The sequence below is a fragment of the Opisthocomus hoazin genome, chromosome 4 (genome assembly GCF_030867145.1).
Source record: "Opisthocomus hoazin isolate bOpiHoa1 chromosome 4, bOpiHoa1.hap1, whole genome shotgun sequence".
In the NCBI taxonomy this organism is placed as follows: Eukaryota; Metazoa; Chordata; class Aves; order Opisthocomiformes; family Opisthocomidae; genus Opisthocomus; species Opisthocomus hoazin.
In genome coordinates, this window is record NC_134417.1 from 3,652,346 (window position 1) to 3,673,857 (window position 21,512).

Consider the following 21,512-nt stretch of genomic DNA (forward strand, 5'->3'; position numbering starts at 1 on the left):
GTACTCTACTGGTTTTGTACCTCATTATATCCTTAATAGTAATTTGTGATTAGTATTTGGGAATCTGTTCTCCTATGTCGACATTAGTCCCTCATCCTTCTCCTTGCAACAGATGTTTATTCTTTTATGCTTTTCCTATCTCAAACTGTTCTATCTTTAAGAAAGGCGGTGGTGTGTACATATTTGTCAGAAGGTTTATAGTATGCAGAAGGTTTATAGTATGCAAGCAATATTGCGTCAAAATACTTTGGGGTTCCCTCTTCCTGAATTCTTCATCAGCTAAATTGACTTTTACTTCTCAGCAGTTTGCTGCAATATTCTACATCATCTTTAATGATAAGAATATATACTCATAGAGCATATTTCAAAATCTGGTTCTTAACAGCTTGTTCAGTTATGCTGTAGTATTTCTAATGGGAAAATCTGAAAATGTAGTTAAAAGACATTTAAATGCTCAGCATGATAAGAAAAATCTGCTGTGTCTTTTAATTGCTTTGGTATTAGTATTTTTGGAGTTCTCTGCCCAAGTGCTCTACGGTTTAGAAGGTAAGCTTTACACAACCTTCCTGTGTTTGACTGTTTCAGAAGTGGATGGAACTATCAAATTAAGAACATGAATTTTGAGAAATAAGTACTGAAAGATGGAAAAAAAAATCTCGATGAGCTACAGAGAATGTTAGATGCTAGTTACTAGTGTATGTTTAATTTAATACTCTACTCCTAGAGCTGTTAAAACCTTTTAGCTTAAATGTCAGCCACTGTGAACAGTTAAAGTCTTTCCCTGCTACCTGAAGTGTTGGTCCTCCATTGAATCCTTGCAGCAGTAACCATTAGACTGTTCAGACCGTTGGAACTGAAAATTTCTCATCAGTTTTGTATTCCTGTTAGCGGCACAGGAAGTAATAACTTAGGGATCCTATATTACGCTTGAGATAGAGGTACTAGAATTGCTTTTTTTTTTTTCAGCAAAAAGAGGCCTTGATCCGAAGAGGGAATGAGAAAGCTTCTGTTTTGTTCCCACCCCTAGCAGATGTCTTAGTCTTCTGACTCACCTGAAAAAAAATATTGTGGAGAAGACTTTTGATTGAGTGGGAATATGGAAAGAATGCAGTTTGACTTTTATTGAGATGATTCCATGCAAAATATTTCACTTTTTGCATCAGCTAGCCACAGGGTTGATACCTAGGGAATTTCCATAGTTGGTTCACTAACACTGGAAATGGAATTGATAGATGTTACTCTGGCTTGTAATTTAGAAAACTACTCATGTCTTTGTGCAGGAAAATTGTAAAAACAAGCTGAAAACTTTCTATAGTGTGTGTTTGTGAATTTTACAAAATTTGTTCTTTATTTGCTGTATTTTCATTCCCAATATTATATCATTTTGTTATTGATAGTTTTTATACAAACTAAAAATGCAGATATGCAAGATTTGGTTGGTATAGTTAGTGAAGAAATGTCATTGAAAAGTAAATCTCAGGTAAACTGAACATTGTTAGAGCTTAATGGTGGGGATATGGTAAAGATCTTTCAAAAAATTAAAACCTTAAAATAACCTTAGTTTTCTTCTCTTACAGATAATCTCTGAAAGTATCGGAGAAGTAGACGTTTTGACAGCTAAATAGTTCTTTGTTGTTTGTATTTTGTTATTATTATTTTTGCTTCAATTTAGAGCATCCATAATCCCATATTTTTAAAGTGGTGCTAAATTTACGAGCAATCCATTCTTGCTCACTAGCATTTAAAAAAAACTACTCAGCATTTAATAGAACGTCATTTCTGGTTCAGCCAGCTCTCCACATTCAGGCTGGGTGTACCAATCATTTTATTGTGAAATATGAGGTGTGATGTGGGGTATATATTTGCCAGGAAAGAAAGTAAGTTAGTTTCTCTTCTGTTGTGCAATAGTACTTTTGATAACACATTTAGTATAGAGACAGTGCTTGCACAGTGATGTGAAACACTTGGTAAAATTGTTCTTCAGTTTGTGGTAATGTAGATTGAAGTTTATGGTGGGAAAAGGTAAGGCCTGAATGTATAACAGCACAGTAGAAACTTGCGTTTTTGTGGAGGTTGTAATTAGAAAAGTGACCAAGTATTCCAGTCCTTCATTGCTTGCTTATTTTAAAAGGTGTTATTTCAAGCTTTCGCTTGTCTAAAGGGGACTTGATTTAAAGAAGAAAAAGAAAAAAAACTCCAAAAACTAACCCAGGAAGAAACATGAAAACTGTAGTACTTTTTAATAGCTTAAGCACAAGTCAGAACATCTGAGTAAATCTCCTACTAGCTTGATACTTTCCCTTGAGCTTTTTTAGTACAGTTCCTTCCTATTTGCTTAGAGTGATCACAGTTACGATTTTTAAGTCGTTCTCTGAATGTGGCAGGATACTAGAGACAAAATTATTTTACACTTTGAAACTAAGCTAAACGATATGTACTAGTTTTGCACCTGCACCAAATTATGAAATGGAAGAGGTGTGTTTCTGTGTAGCAAGAATGGCCATGCTAAACAGATCCCAGGTTATCTAGGAAGTTAGGTACCTGGTTTTCACTTGGGGGGGGGGGGAATGCAAAGCTGTTCATGAAGATACCTTGTTGAGCAGGAAGACTGAGTGCCAACTTTTATGATAACGGGATAATATTTAATACTGAAAATCCATGTAAATACACTTTAAGGATTGAAAAAATGTACCAAGTCTAATAATGAATTGAACTAAGTTGCAATGAAGTCTTATTAGGAGTTGGGCGTTCTGTTCTAAGCAGTTTCACAAGCCGTTGCTTTTATCACAATTTCCCTGTTGTAGGAAGAAAGCCTTGCTCTGTGGTATTAAACTTTGCTGTTTACTCACTCTGATAAAACTTTTGTGTTGTACACAAGTGTTGTTTTAAACAATTGCGTGGAAATGTACTTACACATATATAGAGTATAAAGTGTATAAGCAATTCTTCACATTCTTCAGACACGAATGAAAACATGTCTTCCTCTCTGGGCGCTCATGTCCTGCAACTAGTAACCCTGCTACCTTTGTTTTCTATCAAAAAAGGAGTTAGTTTATTTTTAATTTCATTTTTCATTTAAATAGAATTTTTTCTCATACACTGTTGTTCACAAAATCACAGAATGGTAGGGGTTGGAAGGGACCTCTGGAGATCACCCAGTCCAACCCCCTGCCAAAGCACGGTTACCTAGAGCAGGCTGCACAGCACCGCGGCCAGGCGGGGCTGGAATATCTCCAGAGAAGGAGACTCCACAACCTCGCTGGGCAGCCTGGGCCAGTGCTCCGTCACCCTCAGAGGGAAGAAGTTCTTCCTCAAGTTCAGACGGAACTTCCTCTGCTTCAGTTTGTGCCCGTTGCCCCTTGTCCTGTCGCTGGGCACCACTGAACAGAGTCTGGCCCCGTCCTCCTGACACCCACCCTGCAGATATTTATAAGCATTGATAAGATCCCATCTCAGCCTGCTCCAGGCTGAAGAAGCCCAGCTCCCTCAGCCTTTCCTCATAGGACGGGTGCTCCAGTCCCCTTACCATCTTCATAGCCCTCCTGGACTCTCTCCACTAGTTCTTTGTCTTTGTTGAACTGGAAAGCCCAGAACTGGATGCAAACATTGTTAAATGTGAACATTTCTCATTTTCTGTTTACTTTTAATTAGTGAGTTAATTTTGATACGAAGAACAATAACATGCTTGTCATGAGCTCACTGCTGTTATTTAGTCTTCACCATAATGAAATGTGCTGGTTCAAAAAAACCAAATTCTGTTAACCTTTGAAGCTCTGAAAATGTTATCAGTGGAGTTGTAAATTTAATGTAACCTAGAATTTTTAGTTCTTTTAAATAATTAAAATCGTAATATTCTGCTGCTTGTCTTTTCTTGGTACCAGAGTTCATACGTTGGTGCAGGCAGCTGTACAGGGGGACCCCTTCTGTGAGCGGAAGTACGATGTTGGTCTGGTTTTGGTCTAGCTTAGTTTTCTGTTTTGGCCTGTGTCTTAGAAACACTAGTTCTGGAACCGGTGAGGCAATAGGGAAAGAGGAGATGATGGGAACTATTTCTGCCACTGCATTGACTTACGCTGCACTGGTGACTGTAACCACGTGTTGAGAAGCGGTATATTCTGTTCTTACTTAATATGGCAGATATATCGGCTCTTTATAAAATATATCCCTAAATGTTTGATACCATGTCTGTTTAGTACCAAGTTTTAATTTAAGGCGGTTGGTCATGAAGCTTCAATTTCGATTCCTCTTAGTCACTCACCTGTAGCTTTACCCCAAGTGAGTACCCCTGAGTTGAACAGTGTGGCAGGATAGGCCAAAGGTAGTTTTGCAACTGAAAGTACAGATGTGCTGACACTGAGCAGTTCTGTGTATTAGTGTTTTATACACTTCAGCGTGAGCACACAGACGCTTGAAATAATCCGTGTTTCTTGGGTTTAAACATCTGAGAGTACCTTTAAATCATTTCCCAAATCCAAAAGAATCATGATACGAAAGAGTATGTTAATGTGTCCTTTTTTTAGAGGAAGGGCAGAAGCTGGATAACAAGGAGTCTGTAGTATTTTGTGTGTTTGGTGTAGTTTTTGTGTTCATTATGAAGTTTTGGCAACACAGTGATTTGTATTTTACCATGGGTATGTGACTATTCATCTGCCAATTTGAGTCTGTCAGGAGCTGCATTTTGAGTTGAAGTAGGGCCACAGCTCCAGCTGATGCAAGTGCTTGACTTACAGCCTGAGGACTATGTAATGGTGTAGCTCTGCCCTGTCCCCATTCTCATGGGGAGCTTGACTCTTCCTGCAATTGGGGAAAAACCTCATACTGAACCCTTGCTCTTTGAAAGGCTTTTCACGGGATTGGTGTGTGTGAACTTGAATTTCCTTTACTGGCAAATATATTGATAGAGGAGACAAACACATGCTTTTATTTAACAGTACTAAATGGTAAATGTGAAGGCTGTTTACTAAAGAAGCTTAAATGTGGTTGTTGCCCAGTGTGTATATATATCTGCAGGTATTTGTACAGGTATTTGCATGGCTCATAATTCATGAGGAAAGAGCAGAAAACTTATACTCCTGGAAGAGTTGACTGTGTGATTCCAGTTAAAAGCAAGTGTATTTCTAATCATTTTCGGTTGTGTGAGCAAGTGGTACATACATCAGCCATCAATTTAGAAAGAGTTCTAGTGTTGAAAGTTCTTTTACATAGAAGATTCTTTACACTGGCTCTTTTAAAATAGGCATGTTTCTGACAAAACGTTTAGAACTGCTAGAGTGATGTTATGCAGACTTTTAAACACTGAGAGCTTAAAATTACAGTAGTTACCAGTATATTTTTTCCTGTTGTAAATTTGTTCCTCATTGGAGTTTCTAGCCTAACCAGTAGCAAACAGGGATCATGCATCGATCTTCCACACCAAACTGGCAAAAGGGTAGTTTACATATACACTAGACTTCAGTATCTGTTCCAGTTAATATTTAGAAGCTACGTTTTTTAATTCTGTCTTTATCCACATAAGTAACCAGAGTCAGAACTTTACTTGATCAAACTAATTTGAAGTGCTGTTTTCTTTCACTAATTCCATAGTTTAGGGGGTGTTTGGTTGATGGGGTTTTGTTGTTGGTGGTTTTTTTTTTTTAACTTCTCTGATGCACCAGTAAGTCAATGATGGCAAGCATTGTTAATGTTAAGTATGGTTTGAATTTCTCTAGCAGGGTCCATAAGGCTTGTTTAGCGGCATTGTGTGATTTGATGAAGTTTGGATTGTTCTCTTCAATTCCACTACTCTTGCTTAAGGGTGTCTCTGTATTAGCTATGTATAGCAACTGTAGGTATTAATTTGTATCTTTTGCTATAAGCATAGCTGCTAATTTAACTGCGTGAAAACCTTGAATTTTGGTTGAGGGGGGTAACAAAAAAATCTGTCTTGGGTAAATCTTTCTTTGTGCATCTGCTAACATCTTTTTATCAAAAGAGAATCAAAAACCCTTGAGGAAAAAAATTCCTTGGGTATTGCTAGGAAAATACTGTGGAGCATTATAGAGCATTTGTTCTGCAGTGTGGCTGTAAAAGGGTTTAGTATCTGCTTTTCTTATATTGAATACATGAAGTATGTAAATAACCTTGATGCATCCAGAAGATGGAGGCTCTGTGGCACAAAGCCTCCACTTCTGGATTGCGAGTTAGCCAGGGTGTAGACATGGGTGGTGAATGGATTTTACCGTTAAAATATGCAGTTAAATAAAAAGTTCTTTTAAAGTGTTGTTTTATCGTCTGAACATGAGGAAGAATTTCTTCCCTATGAGGGTGACAGAGCACTGGAACAGGCTGCCCAGGCAGGCTGTGGAGTCTCCTTCTCTGGAGATATTCAAGACCCGCCTGGACAAGGTCCTCTACAGCCTACTGTAGGTGACCCTGCTTCGGCAGGAGGGTTGATCTAGATGACCCACAGAGGTCCCTTCCAACCCCTTACCATTCTGTGATTCTGTTCTACTGAAGGATGAAATCTCTTTTTTGAGAGAGAAGTGGAATCTTTGAAATACCGAAACTGAAAAAAACATTCCTTTTAGTTGTGGGAGTCTTTTTACCTCCTTACACATCTCACCATATAAAGGCAGGTTTTTTCACATGATCACACATGATAGCGCTATTTCCCTTCCTCCTGCTCCCCCTTCTGGACTTTAGTTTCTTAGTTATGGAAACTCAAGACACTATTCTACCTTTATTTGGCCCAGAAGCTGGTATGGCAAAAGTCATTGCTTTATCAGAAGACTGGCCCAAGTAACCCCAGGGAGGGGGGAAGCATTCGTTGGGTCACAAAGTGGAGATTTTCTTACTTTTTCTCTTTTGACACTTTCAACATTTGCTTTTACATAGAGGTTGTGACAGTTCTGTATAATTTTGTTAAGCATTCAGTTTTACGAAAAAGACATTGATGTCTTCTTGTCAGCATTGAATTTGCAACTCTTAGAGACTCGGGAACTCAACTTTAATATATTAAAATATGTTTCTGTTCCACAGTGTGAAGAAAATCAAACTGTTAGGTTGTGTGGACTTTATTCTCTTTATCATCAGAATCTCAATAGCTTGTTTCTGAAACAAAGATACTGGTTGCTGTGTTTCCATACTGAAGTTTTGTCCTGCAAACTGCTGTAGTCCTTCTAGTCATTTTCCGTTCCACTGATCATAAAGTTCTGTGAAGACTTCTTGTAGGATTTGTTGCTACTCTGTTTTTTTTCCTACTTTCCCTCCTGTTTGTGTGTTTTGGACAAATGAGGGCTTGATTCTGCTAAGGAGTTGTCTGCTGTCGGGGGCCACGTATAGACAAATGAAAGCAAAACATCTGTGTTTCTTTTGTGTAGTACCTAAATAATAGTTTGTGTTGAGTCCAGTAAAGTTCCAGTTCAATCATCAGCGAGGTTAGGAGGAAAGATGATGGTAGTCTGGTGATTTGGGGTTTATGTAGTCAAGTGGGACCTAGGTACGCTTGAGGAATGGGTCAGTAGAAAGCTACATTGGCAAGGAGACTTGCAGAGTTCTCCACGTGCAGACATAGCCTCATGGATTTGTAACAGGCTGCAGAGTGACTGGCTGAATAGCAGTCTCACTGAAGAGGACCTGAGAGTTACAGCGAATGCCAAGTTGAATATGAACCAACAATATGTTCTTATAAATAAGATGAACTGCATGTTGGGTGAAACTGGGAGTATCCCAAGCAGATCCAGCTGTGATTCCCCCCCTGCCAAGATTAGTGTTAGTTTAGCAGGTCCTGATACAATAACCAGCTGTAGAATGGTGTCTTGGTATTTAGGATTACCAAGCACGAGAGGTCTTTTTTGCTTTCAGACTGCTTTTCCTTTGTTGTTTTTTTTAGCATTTGTCATCCTATGTTATGTGTTTTGTTTCTTGACAAAATGGTAGATCCAAAGTAAAGTAGTGTCAGTCATCACTTGATCAGGAAAACTAAGCTGGATGCATTTCAGTCAGTTGAGTCGCTGTTATCATAGTGACTCACAGTAACAATAGACAGTCTGGGTTGGTTATAGACTAGATGCAGGTTTTGACAAATGCGAAGCAGGAGTCAAGATGAAGGAATAGACTGGTGATTTAGAGGGAGGAAGAATATTGTTTTATTACTAAAAATTTATTAAAATATTGCAAGTAAATTTTAAGCAAAACCACTGAAATCATGGCAGCAAAACAAATCCTGTGCATCTTCTAAGTGAGGTTTAGATGCAGTCTGCCAAACATCTGCTTAGTGCAGTTGGTTGCTTCCTTGTTTGTTTTGAAGTACGCTTCAAGAAACTTGCTGTACAAGTTGCTTTTGTGAGGTGCAGAAAGGGAATCGTTCTAGGCTGTTTTACTTGTGAAAGCAGTTTTCTCTACTGTGACCGAAGTGGTAAAGCAGGACCAGTCTCCTGAGTCCCATGAACTAAAGTATTTTGCCTTTTTTATGATGTGCATAAGCACCTGTCTTCTATGTATAGGTCTGTTTTGGAATGAGTCAAGGGTTTGTTTCAGCATAAAATGAGAAATGTTTGAGATTTGATTATTAGCACTAGAAGTCAAAAATTTGAAGAGAGTGTTAAATGTAGGTGTAATTTGTGTGCAGCTAAGCAGAGTCAGCTGTTAAAGAGCGTCCCCCAGGCTCCGTAACCTGAGTCTTTCAGAGGGGCTGTTTGAAGTTTTTTCCCTGATAGCCTGTTCTCCCTTGGTCTTTTAGGTGTCTTCATTTGCCAGTATGCTTTGTCTGCTGGTTCTTGGGCATAGTGTGTTTGTATGTGAAACTTCAAAGGTGTAGGGCTTTTGTCAGTTAAATATCAATGCTGCTTCTCTTCCTGCAGAGAATAAACCTTTTGAATCAAAACCTGAGTCAAAGTGGTCACATTTTGCAAGGTCTTGCTGTACAGTGAAAGATGGTTTTCTTCTTGATAGATATGTTGGAAGTGTTACATGTTCTTTCAGACTCCATATCGTGTGTGTGTTTGTGTTTAGGTTGTGTTAAAAATGTGAAAGTTTAAACTTCGTGGTGAAACTGGGCATAGTGAAAGTACAGAACTGAAGTTAAAGGGGAAGATAACACTACTGCATTTTTAGGTCCTTGATCATGCCAGTGTAGTAGATTCAAGGCTGTGTATGAAACAAAAATCTTTGAAGTGTCTCCAAATAAAAAGAGGTCATTGAACCTTTTGGGCAGAGTAGTTTATTTAACTTAGCCAATGATTAATTTAAGTATCTCTGTGTTTTCGATGAAGACATAGGAGTTTGCTCTGTGGGGTTTTTTTGGGGTTTTTTGTTTGTTCTTTTTTTTGTATTGGAATAGAATGTCTGCAGTGGGGAAAGCTGCCAAATTCTTTTACCTCTGCTTTGCATGGTCAGAATTTAAAACCTATTTCTAGGAAAGTTTTGTTCACAAATAGAATATGATAGAGAATAGATGGTAATGTCTATTGGGAGTATAGCAGTAAACCCGGGGGAAATGTGCTTGTTGCAGGGAGTGGTAATGTTGCTTACTAGTAGTCTTATATAATACAGGTCAGTATTTTTGTCTTGACTTCTGTGATTTGGTGTGTTATGGACCTCCAGCACCTCTGGAAAAATAAGGAGCCTATTCTCAGATTGTAAGAATGGTCTCATTGTCTTACATTTAAACTTACTATACTCATATCCGTATGTCTTCTGGAACATTTTTGGTAATCTGCATACCACAGTGTAGAAAAAGACATACTATTGCTGTGCCTTATGTAATTAAAAAGTGGGAATAAGATTTTTAAATACTCGAAGGACAAGAACCTTACGAATTTTTTTTAGTGTTACAAGGGGGTTTTGTCTGCTTTTGGCAAAAATACATAATTTCATAACCAGAGGGCTAAAGTTGGGCAACTTAGCACTTCATTGTTGCATCTCCCTAACCGATGCAAACTTCCCTTATCGCTGGGATATATGCTGGTTCTTGCAAAAAGTGACATTCTGTTAACTCAGTTCAAAGTCAAAACAGGTCACAGAGTGGCTTTGAAGATGAGAATGTATTTTTTTAACTGCTTTTATATTCCTGCTTAATACAGCCATTATCTTTCGTTACTAGTGGAAAAGATATCATCTGGTTGTAGAACTGTAAATTGGTAATCTGTATCGTTCTTTCTGGACTAAATTTGTCTAGATGTTGCACTTTCTATGAAGAAGATTTATCTGTCCAAAATCTATGATCTTAAAAAGGACTGTTTAAAAAAAAGTGAAATAATATGAGATTCTTGAGTGCCTCAGAGATGTACAATTTTCAGACTTCAGGTGATCTTCTTTTCTAGATCTGATCAAATGTTTTTCCAATACAATGGGAAATTGAAACACAAAACAATTCAAGGAATTGGCCAAATTAATATATTCTTCACTAGATTGGCAAATCTGCATAATTTTTTGGTTTTCATAATTTCTCTGTGTTTGCAGAGTGGAATTATCTAATTACTGTGAAGGAAGCTTATGATCAATCTTCAGAAAAATGGTAACGTGCATAGAGCAGAAGCAGTCACCTCTGCTGTGAGAGTTTAATTCACTGGCAGACATGCAAATTAGTTTCAGCGGATTTCAAATGTGTCTTCAGAAAAATGTTGTGGAAGCATGCTGCTGCTGTTTTTGTAGTAATAGGAGTTTCTAATATTTGTAGATTATAACCATGTTTGCTTCACAGAATGAAGCAGAGGAGATGCAGAAACACCAATTCAAAACTAATCTTTTGCTTAGGTTCATCTCCTGTTTGAAATGGGAATTATTTTGGGAATACCTAATTTAGACAGCTTAAAATATTAGGAATACCATTTACTTAAGATTGCGTGGTTTGCAAAAATGAAGAATCCTTTGTCTCTGTAACCCTCTACCTGGTGATTTTATGCGTTCAAAAATGCCTGCGAGTCCAACAGTCTCTCGCTCTTTTCAGCTCTTAACCAGGATGTCTCGCTCTGTTCCTGTGTAATAGAGAAATGATGTGTGTACGTGCATATTTATTTCTTTTTTTCTAAGACATGAATAAAATTGCTGAAGATGGCAAAATTAGAATATCTGTGTTTGGAATATATCCTTCCAAATTCTTTTGCACTGGGAAGAGGTACGATTCCAAGGTAAGGAAAAAGGCTGGATGATGAGACCAAGAAAGAGCCTTCCTGAAAATAGTGAGAATGTTTCAGGAAGGAGAAGCCATGGAAGGATCCACTGCTGGTCTCCAGAGCAGAGATGCACATTCTTCCAAAGGACGAAAGAAAGGAGAACTTTTTGGAACTCAGTGTTGATACTCCATAAAAGAGGGAAAGGAATAACTTTAAATTGTATTTGGTCTGATTTCTCTTTTAGAACAGGTGTGTTTATTCAGATGTGCTTACAGATTTCTTAATATACAAATTTAAAAAATGCAGAGGCACATTTTTTGAGGTGATTATTTACAGTAGGATTTTGAATTTAGTGAAATGCTACTAAAAGGAAATTAAGCAGTGTCGATACCTTTTAGATGTAAAGGTGCTTGTCTAATCAAAGGTGGTGTTTGCTACTGATGTGCTGAAGAATAAACTTGTTATGCTAACTTGCATTGTGGTGTTCTTATCTTGTACTTCTGCCTCAGAAAACTCAGGTGGTTCTACTCAGTAGTGCTATTTTCACTGAATGTCCTGAACCATGTTTTGGACTCCTGTGTGCTATTGCAATGCAAATAATTAGTAATAATTTTCACTGTTTCTGTTACACTGTATAAGTGCTTGCTTTAAAGCCTACATGTACTTTGTTTAACTGTCTAATATGCATTTGAAGTAGTAGTATACAGGTACTCTCGGGGAAACTTCTAGCACCTGTTTTCCTTTGGTGGTTTAGCCATTTCAGAGGAATGTCTGTTCAACTGCAGCATGTTGTGTTGTAGTGGGCAGCATAGGGTTTGCAAAGTAACTGGCTGCTTGCACTCCCCAGGAGAATAGCCTTCTATTCTGCCGTTTGGAAACATACTTTTCTTTTGACGTGTTCAGGTTATTGCACCAAGATTGCTTTCACTTCAGTGAAAAATAACTGTTAAATAGGCAAGCAGATTTTAGTTATCAGTTACTGCACTTCATTAATGGTGATCTTTACTTTTTGAGTAAACCATATAAAAATTTGTCAAGATTACACATAAATTTTTTTTCTTCTGGTATTGAACTATCTGTAAGAAGTGACTGATTTAATATAAGTCGTGACTCTCTTTTTCTTCAAACTTTATCTCATTAAACCAGTGTAGAAGGATGCTTTAGTGTTTTTTGTTTGTTTTAGTTTTTGTTGTTGTTTGATTAGCCTGATTTGTTTTATTTTGACTTAATGACATTGTGTGTGGATTTCTTTGGTTGCATGGTTTCAGGCAGCAAAGTCCATATCTGTCTGTTTTCAACACTTACTGCAAGATTCATTTTGATATTAAAGAAACAGCCATATCCAAATGAGATGCTAAAGTAACAATGTTAGTAAGTGAAGTGCTAGTGTTATCTTTTTAGCCTCATTTGAGTACACGAGCTAAGTGGTAACTGTTTTCTGTAATGGACTAATACTGTATGTGATTTTTGTTTCTGTCTTGTGGCACCATGCTGCCCTGAGTGTAAGGTCATCCTTATTTATTGTGGTTTTTTTCATTTTTTAAGTGTTGTGTAGCCATGTCCCTCTCTGATCACTCGATAGCATTAGTAAACCTGCCATCCTTATGGCACTGCTAGAAATTAATAAAAGGCTTGCTCTGTTGCAAGTGTGTTTGTTGACAGTTAAGGAACAGCGGTTGACATTTCGGGTCCTATCACAAGCTCCTTGAGTTCTGTTGTGCAGTTTCTTGTACCCAATTCTCTCTCGACTAAATTATTTTAATTTCTCTTCTTTTTTTGTTTTTAAACCTGTGTCTATCTGTCAGGTTTCACTCCCTTTTCTTGACTGACCTTGCTCCTCAGTTATTTTTTTTGCTTCTATAGTTACTCCCACTCTTACTGTGTTTCTTTCCAACCAGTTTTGTGTCAGATGTTGCCTTCATTTATTCCCCAATTTGATTGCATTTTCAAGGCTTTCTTTTGTCATCTTAGCTGAAAGGTAGGCCCAATTACATATCTTCTTGTGTTTCTCGATGGCCTTATCTTTGCTCAGTGAATTCATTATATGTTCTCTCTGTATCCCCAAATACATTTACCCCGCGAATGCGTGAAAGCTAGTTAGCTTTGAAGGGGTATTTGTGGGGATGGGAAGGGGGAAACTGACAGTCAGCTCTCTGAAAAGTCATGTTTCTGCTGCAAACAATAAGGGTGTGTGGAAGAATGGCATACAAAAATTCAATTCATGGTTCAAATTGTGATAAAATTATGATGAACTAGAACAGAATAGCAATTAATTGGTAACACTACTAGCCAGAAACAATAAAATGAGCTGACCTGTTCTTGGTGGAAAAAATTCTGCTGTTGCTTCTAATTCTGTGTCTTAAGGAAAAAATTGAGTCTTCTATTTAAACCCTTGTTGATGGATTCTAAAATAAAAACATTGTTTGGTACTTCGCTTAAAATAGAAATTTGGATGTTACTACTCTGGATTACACATTGCCCTCTAATATTTGTTCACATTTCTACTCTCTCTCCCAGTACAGTAGGAGCTTTAGTTATAGACGCACTGAATTCAGACACTATTTTAGTCAATACAAAAAAAATCTAAAGGCGAGCCTGTTGAGGCATTGGTTTGTCCCAACAAAAGACGACGTAGGATACTATAACTTGAATGTTAAATGGGTATATTTGTCTGACTGGAGTAGCGGTCTTTGGAAATAAATGCTCCAGTTTCATCTGATAACTGAATCTGTACCAAATCCCCCCTTCTTTTCTAAACCTTCTTTGTTTGGAAGCTTCATTTGGTGTCTACATACACACATCTTATATGCATGTGCACACACTCTTTTTTATTTATATGTATTCATGCATATGGTCTGCAAACATGATTTGGGCATAAGGATATTATGTGGATAAAAGCATGATATTTGAGGCATTATTAGAAGAAAATGATCATGAGTAGGTGGGTAAACATTTTTTTGCAAAGTTTGTGACTGCAAGTAGGAGGCTTTGTGTGATAGAGGCGGGGACTGCAAAAGTTGGACAAAAAGCTTAGAACATAAATAGAACAGAAACCCTTCATTTTCCTAACCCTGTGTCATTTCGCTTGTCATGTTGTAGTTTGTGATGTCACATTGTCTTGTCATAATCATGAACTTGGAAGGGTCTGTAGTGTGAAGAGGTGTAATTAACATGTTTATGCCTTTGATCACCTTTTAAACAGCAGTGTTTGCTCTTGATTGCATATTAAGTGAATGTTGTTCATGCTAATCTAAGTTAGACCCTGCTTGCGATACTTTTGGGTATGTCCAATCTAAGTTGATCCATATCATAGCTAATTCTTTATTTACCTATGTTTGTAGTTGAAAAATTTTCTTTGGGAGGTATTGTGTTCTGTAAATGATGAATTAACTTGTTCCTTTAGAGTGTTTCTCCAAAAAGGCATTTTTTTGCAATGTTTTCTTGCAAGTATGTATGAGCAAAGGTTTTTGGAAGCCCCAGCATATATCTTTGCCTTCTTGGTCTTGGTTCTTGAAATTTCTTTTTGCATTGCCTGTAAGAGAGTATAGATGTGTGGCTTAGAAAAAAAGATCTTCTTCCTTCTGGTTAACACACTGGTTGGCATAGGAGTGCGTATCTTTAGACTTGAGAGAGATTAGTACTGGAAATTTTCTCTAGTGTTTTTCCTGAGTAATGCATAAACTTTAAAACTAAATTAAAAAGACTTCATTAATGCACTTGCATGTTAAATACCAGCTTGCTTTGCTTGAAGAAGCTGCTTTCTCTTTTTTCAGATAAAACCACTACTATCCTTTTAGTTTTACCTTTGAGATTTAACACCTGAAACTTTGTGTACAAGTTAGCTGCCTTCTGACAAGTTGTAGGAGAATCTGAGATAGTGTTAAGGATACTTGACATAACTTCCTGCATGAGAAAGTTTTGATACCTTTCTCTTGTTTCAGATGAGCTTAATATTGTAATAATTGTGTTGTTACTGTGGTATGGATGTGGCAGTATTTGGAGCTAGACATGGTGTCTTACTAGAACAGTTGGGATTGGGAAGCTCTTGGGCAAATGAGCCTTTCAGCCACATGAAGATTTATTTTAAAGTTAGTCTCTTTTTCCAGTTGCAAGAGTTAGTCTAATAAAAGATGCTACTCCTGCCAGAGGTCTTAAATTTCCTTACCTCGTTTAAGGAAGCATGCTGTTTTAGTCTGGACTTGTTTGTCCGGAATGGAGAATAGTTGTAATGGCTTTAGTTTGTTTTTGAACCTGAGAGTTGTTTGTGTAGCTGACAGCCAGGTGTCATAGCTTGTTTTGCAGCTGGCCTGACACGCAGTCAGTTAGCAGTGGAAAGGAGTGTGTGGCTTCTAGGTTTGCAAAGCCTGTGAAAAAGGGTAATCCCTGCCCTGTGCCAACAAACTGTTACTTAATGGCAGCCTGCTCCATGTAGTTATAAAGAACATTTTTAAGAGCCAGATTATGCACTACTTTTAGACCCTCTTTTGTCTGGGATTTTTATCTTAGCTTTATTTTGCTGTTTAAAAAATGGAAGTATCTTCCAATTATTTCAATAAAAAAAGTGAGATAAAATTTTAAGAGTGGCAGTTGAAAGAACTTTCCAAATCTTTCAAATTGAGGATATTAATATTTTAACTAGATAGGAAAGTACATTCATGAATTAACAAACAGATTATTTCAACTTTTTTAAAGAAACTTTATTTCCATTGTACTTTGACTCTGTGTAAACACTTCAACGTTCAGGCAAGGGAGGGTTTTTCAGCCTTTTTGCTTTCCCTTGGTGACCGTGCCAGTTTATTTTGGTTTAAAATTTTTGTCAAACTATGAGTTCAGGATGGGGGGAGAGTACAAGTTGAAGATTAAGTTTCAGAATTCACTGATTCAGCATGTGTCACTGCTTAGTCTGAAGTTAGTATACATTTTAAGGATAGTGTATATTGTAGTTTTCAGCTGTGAAGATGTTGCTATGTTCTCATCTTTCAAGGATTTAATGGACTGAAAAATAAGGTTTTAGACTCATTTCCCTTTGTCAGAAAAAATCTGAAAATTGAAAAGTTTTTCCCTGCCCTTCACATTTTCTTAACATTCTCAGTGGATCTTGTTGTGAGGAAGGTATATTCAGTTACACTTATCAAGCTTTGATAAATATGTAGTTCATTTATTTTGCAATAATGGAATTGAAAGTATACCTGCAGGTAGAGCGTGGTCTGTGGTGTATTTACTATAAGTTATGCAAAGGGAATGTAATTTTATTTTCTAGCCCTAGAATAAGGTTTTGAGGTAGCCCTTTAAAACTTCCTTGTTAATAGTTAAATTGACTAATATGGTGTTTTCCGTTGTATATGGAATCTGAAATATCATCTTCTGTTGAAGGATCTTACCATTTCTTGCCTTTGCTTGTGCTATTTTTACTGAGGACGTTCTTGCATAGTTCCAGTTTAGGAATGGTAATGCAAACTTGCATAGCGATCTGTTTCAATATAAAATGCCTCTTGATAGCGAACAAAGTATTAAACCACTGTAATGTCAGTGCTAAGTGGCACAGGGTAAGAATAATAATTGTTCAGAGGAGCCTGCAAATATTTCTTCCCAATAATCAGTGCTTTATGAAGTTGCTATTCGTACTTGTGAACTTACGAAAGATACTGATGTGGGATTTATGTCATTATTATGTATTAACCTAGTGTTTTGCTTTTTGCAGTCTTTCAGATACAAGATAGCCATGGCCACAGAAATTGGCTCCCCGCCCCGATTTTTCCATATGCCGAGGTTCCAGCACCAGGCGCCTCGGCAGTTGTTCTACAAAAGACCTGATTTTGCACAGCAGCAAGCAATGCAACAGCTTACTTTCGATGGAAAGCGGATGAGAAAAGCTGTGAACCGAAAGACCATAGACTACAATCCCTCTGTAATTAAGTATTTGGAGGTTAGTTAATTTTCTGGTTTTGTCTGAAAAACCTTTTTCCTTCCTGAAATTAGTGATTGTGCTTTTCAGTGTCCATAGAGCAGTTTGGAGTACAGGAGATCTACCGCAGCATTTTCAAACTGAGTGACAAATGCTTGTGAATTTGGTGTAGTATGAATACAAAGGGGTTTGGTCCTTGGTAATAAAACTGCACATATACACAGCCGATTTTATAGTTTATGTAAACGCCAGTTCTTGCATTCTGTCATGGAATTCCAACTTGGAGTGCAATTGAGCATCTTGTGTGATGTTCTGACTTTTGAGTGAACGTAAAAATTCATTATAAATAATGTAATTGTTCTTATTTTTGTTTTGAAATAGAAATTTCCCAAAATGGGAAATAAACCATTACCTCTTCCCCTCCAAAATGAGGGGGCCATAAAAATGTTTTCTCATCATTTTACTAAATAACACTACAGTTTGTACTGTGGTCTCTGAGAATCCCTTTCTGTGCAGTTAATAGATACAGAACACCATAAATGAGGTTTTGTTGAGGAAAGGTTTCTGTAAAAATGCTTATTTAGCTTTCCTAATGGGGTGGTATTCATTTCTTAAGAAATACAATTTTGTGATCAAGATTTACTATACAAGTACTGAGTATTAGCTCAGAAGAAATAGAATCAAATCTGTAAATACAGGAATTGTTGGAATCTCAACAGCAACATTGCAAAAACATAAAGAAATGGATTCAGTCTGCTGTGGCCAGTGCACGATTATAGCTTGTAGGTGTTAACAGTTGAAAGGTTTTCTTCTTACTAAGTTTAAATTATCCTCTAACATCTATTTAAACACCAAACATTTAAAACATGTTTGTATACTTTAGGAATGCCCCCCAAAAGATTCTATTAGTAGTGGGCTAAATCTAAAAAAATAATTTTAGTAGTTCAGAACCTTGTTTACTGTGGCAGAAATAAGCACCCTCAAACTTCTGTTTATTAAAACAAAAAAAATCAGATCTGTATGTTTTGGACACTTACACAAAATTAGGATATACCAGAATTCCCTTTCAGTCCTAACTTCAATACCACTAATTTAATTTGCTGTGGTTCTGTAAAAAATGAGAAAAATGGTTTATATGTAATTTGCTTTTGGCTTAAAAAATTATATCAAACTGTAGTAGTGTATGCTGGAAATGTTTGAGCTAGAATTTTAGCTTCTGTTTCTGATATGTTCATAGATCCAAATTGGCACAATCTACAGCATAAAGCTGAAATAATTTCATTCTTAATTTATGTGAAGTGTTTTGAAAAGGTGGTGTTTGAAAGCTCACGAAATTTAACTAATTGAAGGCATTTTTATCCCTTGGTCTTGTTGTATTCATTTAAATGCTTTATTATCTTGCAGTTCAGCCACAGAAGCTTCCTTTCTGGCTTATGCCACTGTGTGGAATTTCATTTAGAGTTCATCAGCACAGCTCCTGGTGGTGTAAATGCTTATCCTGAGAGTGCAGCTTTTGAAATGATTGAACATGCTTCTTGTAGAATACCTGTTAGCCTGGGCAACAAAGTACCAGTCGTCTTTGTTACAATAATGTAACATAGGACTTACACATAGGACTGCTCCTTTCATATTGCTAAGCTGCAATTTTAAATGAGATGCTTTAGTCTCATGAAATTAAAACATCAGACATTCTTGAATATTTTGCTTATGCTGTACAAATTTTACAGTGTTCCTGAAGCCAAAGTGTCTTTTGACTGAGTTTATTCTAAAATCTTTGGAGTGCTTTGCGATTTCCTGAGAGGGCTGTCAACGTGTTCCTTATTTTCTGTTGTTTGACAATGCAGTATAGTGGTGGTATGAACTAGTTGTTCTCTTCTTTCCAGAATAGAGTATGGCAAAGAGACCAGCGAGATATGCGAGCAATCCAGCCTGATGCAGGATATTATAATGACGTAAGTAAAATCTTTCTATTTGTTGATGAAGTTCTGTGGATGAGACTTATCCAGAAAATCAGGATTCTGCCTGTTGGTAGATGTTATCTTTTTGTCCACAAAAGGCCTTAAAGATAGGAAGCGATATCTTCATTCTACATTGTCTTGTTCTGTTGGGATCCATATCTACGAAGAGAATCTGAAATTGGATAAGCTTTTAATTTTTGGACATAAGAACTCTCATAATGCAAGAGCTTGCAAAGCTGCTCTTGAAGATGTTGGTTCTGGATGTTTGAGACAGTAAATTGTGCAGACTATTGAACATTTCTACTGACTTCTGATAATATACCTGCAAATGAAAAACTTCCTTTTCCAGAAATAGGTGTTCAGAATGTATGTTTTTCCTGCAGTGTCTGGTTAGAAGTGTCATTACTAAATCTTTTGTTTCTTCTCCCATAGTTGGTCCCTCCTATAGGAATGCTGAACAACCCTATGAATGCTGTGACAACAAAATTTGTTCGGACATCTACTAATAAAGTAAAATGCCCAGTGTTTGTTGTCAGGGTGAGTATAGTGTTGGATTTACTTAGTTGTATTGTCTTAATTTAAATTAGAGTAATATTTTTAACTGAAGAAAGGAAACAAGACAACATTTAAAGCATTTACAAATAAAACTAGCATGTGGTATACATGGACTACTTCTGTGTCTAGTCTTTCTGTGGAGGGATTTAGAAAGTTAAGTGGTGAGGTCTGAGTACAAAATAATTCTTTCTTAGAGTTTGAGGTGCACTTCCCACACTTCAACTTTGTGTGTTTTTTTTTTTTTTGTCCATTTGATGGGGACTTATATATCTTGACTCACAGAAGAAAAGGCAATTTGGTCTCTGCTGTTTGGCTCTTGTAGCACCTTTTAACAGCTTTTCCATGATGTCAGCAGTATTGTTTAGTATGGATATTTTGTGCTAGAAATGTATTGGTGCCAATAAGCTGTTTCTTCTCTACAACTAGTTTTTTTTTGTTGCTTTTGCAGTGGTCTATGCGCTGCTGTTACAAAAGTCAGAAGCCTTCTGGCACAGTTCTTCATTTTTGTCTATCTTGCATCCTCTAGAAAGTCATTCAGTAAATTCCAGTTCTGCACATTCCCTGCAAGAAGCTTATGATTTATTTGGAGGATTGTGAAGAAACATTTGAGTGTTATATTTGCACAGTTTAGTTAAATTATTCTTTTGCAGTGGACTCCTGAGGGGAGACGCTTGGTCACTGGTGCATCTAGTGGAGAGTTCACTTTATGGAATGGACTGACTTTCAATTTTGAAACAATATTGCAGGTAAATTAATCTGTCAAGATTTCTGTGTATTTCCTTGAGGTTTCGGAGCATGTTTTAGGGACACATCTTCACCCTGCTCATCATGGGTCTGTGGTCTAAGTGCGGTAATGGGAAGCTTAGAGGTCTCTTTTATTTTTTTTATTGGGCTTTGACCCAATGTCAGACCATGGTTGTAGGCAGTTCATTTAATCCTTCTCATTCCATCTCCATGTGTCTCCTATACTAACTGTTCTCAAGAACATTCTATGAATATTCATAATCATAAAGAAACAAAATGGAAATACTCTTCATTTATTATTTAGGAGACCATTGTGTTCAAAAGAAGGGATTTTTTTTTTCCACAAAAACATCTTGATTCTAACTAGATCATCGTTGTTTTTATTTCTTTGTTGCAGCTGTTGAGTAGGATCTTTACTAACTTTTGTGTTTGTGTGGGTCAGACAGTATTTGAACAAGTTTGCTAGAAGTTTTGTTTCTGAATTTACAGGCTCACGACAGCCCTGTAAGGGCTATGACTTGGTCACACAATGATATGTGGATGCTGACAGCAGACCACGGGGGATATGTGAAATACTGGCAGTCCAACATGAACAACGTCAAGATGTTCCAGGCACATAAGGAGGCGATTAGAGAGGCCAGGTTTATACACAATATACCATTTTCTGTAGTACCTATTGCCATGATTAGACTGTTCTCTAAGTGTATTCTGGGTGCAGAAATGCATGGGTTCTGTCAGATTCTGGGAAACTTCCTGCACCACATAAACACAATATTTTCTTTTGTTTCCACATTCTCACCGTTTTGCTGGCACCTTTCTGAGTTAGTATTGTCCCAATATCCGCCTCTGCAATATATTAGAGATGTATTTGTCTGCCGCATTTTGCACTGGTATTCTTTTCATTTTTATATGGTGACGATGTGTATCAGTTATTCCTTTTTATACGCACTGTGTAAGACAACAATTTCATTCCAAATAAAGAATTCAGTCTTTAATAATCTAACTGAATAAAATATAAAGCCTTCAGAAATAAAACACCTGCATAGTTCTCACAGAATAATGAAACACTAAATAAAGTGAAGAACTGCTTGGCTTGGCAAAGCCAAGACTTCCAGTAATACTAAATACCCACGCAGACTGGCACATACAGAAGTCTAATGTTAATACTGAATGGGTTCTTCAAGCTTGAAAGTGTAAGCAAGCCATTGAAAAGAAGACTGTAGGATATTCTCTTGGTTCAGTGTTGATGCCTCAGTT

At 37.1% G+C, this 21,512-nt stretch overlaps 1 protein-coding gene across 7 annotated transcripts in view; it reads left to right on the top strand.

The window, feature by feature from the left end:
• WDR33 (WD repeat domain 33) overlaps positions 1-21,512 on the top strand; it is a 70,920-nt gene that overhangs the window by 1,038 nt on the left and 48,370 nt on the right. For all 7 annotated transcript variants that reach the window (XM_075417597.1, XM_075417593.1, XM_075417595.1 and 4 more), the window contains exons 2-6: positions 16,795-17,019; positions 18,882-18,950; positions 19,389-19,493; positions 20,162-20,257; positions 20,745-20,896. In XM_075417597.1, the coding sequence (XP_075273712.1) occupies positions 16,816-17,019; positions 18,882-18,950; positions 19,389-19,493; positions 20,162-20,257; positions 20,745-20,896 (626 nt within the window). In that variant the 5' untranslated portion in view covers positions 16,795-16,815. The remainder of the gene's footprint in view (positions 1-16,794; positions 17,020-18,881; positions 18,951-19,388; positions 19,494-20,161; positions 20,258-20,744; positions 20,897-21,512) is intronic.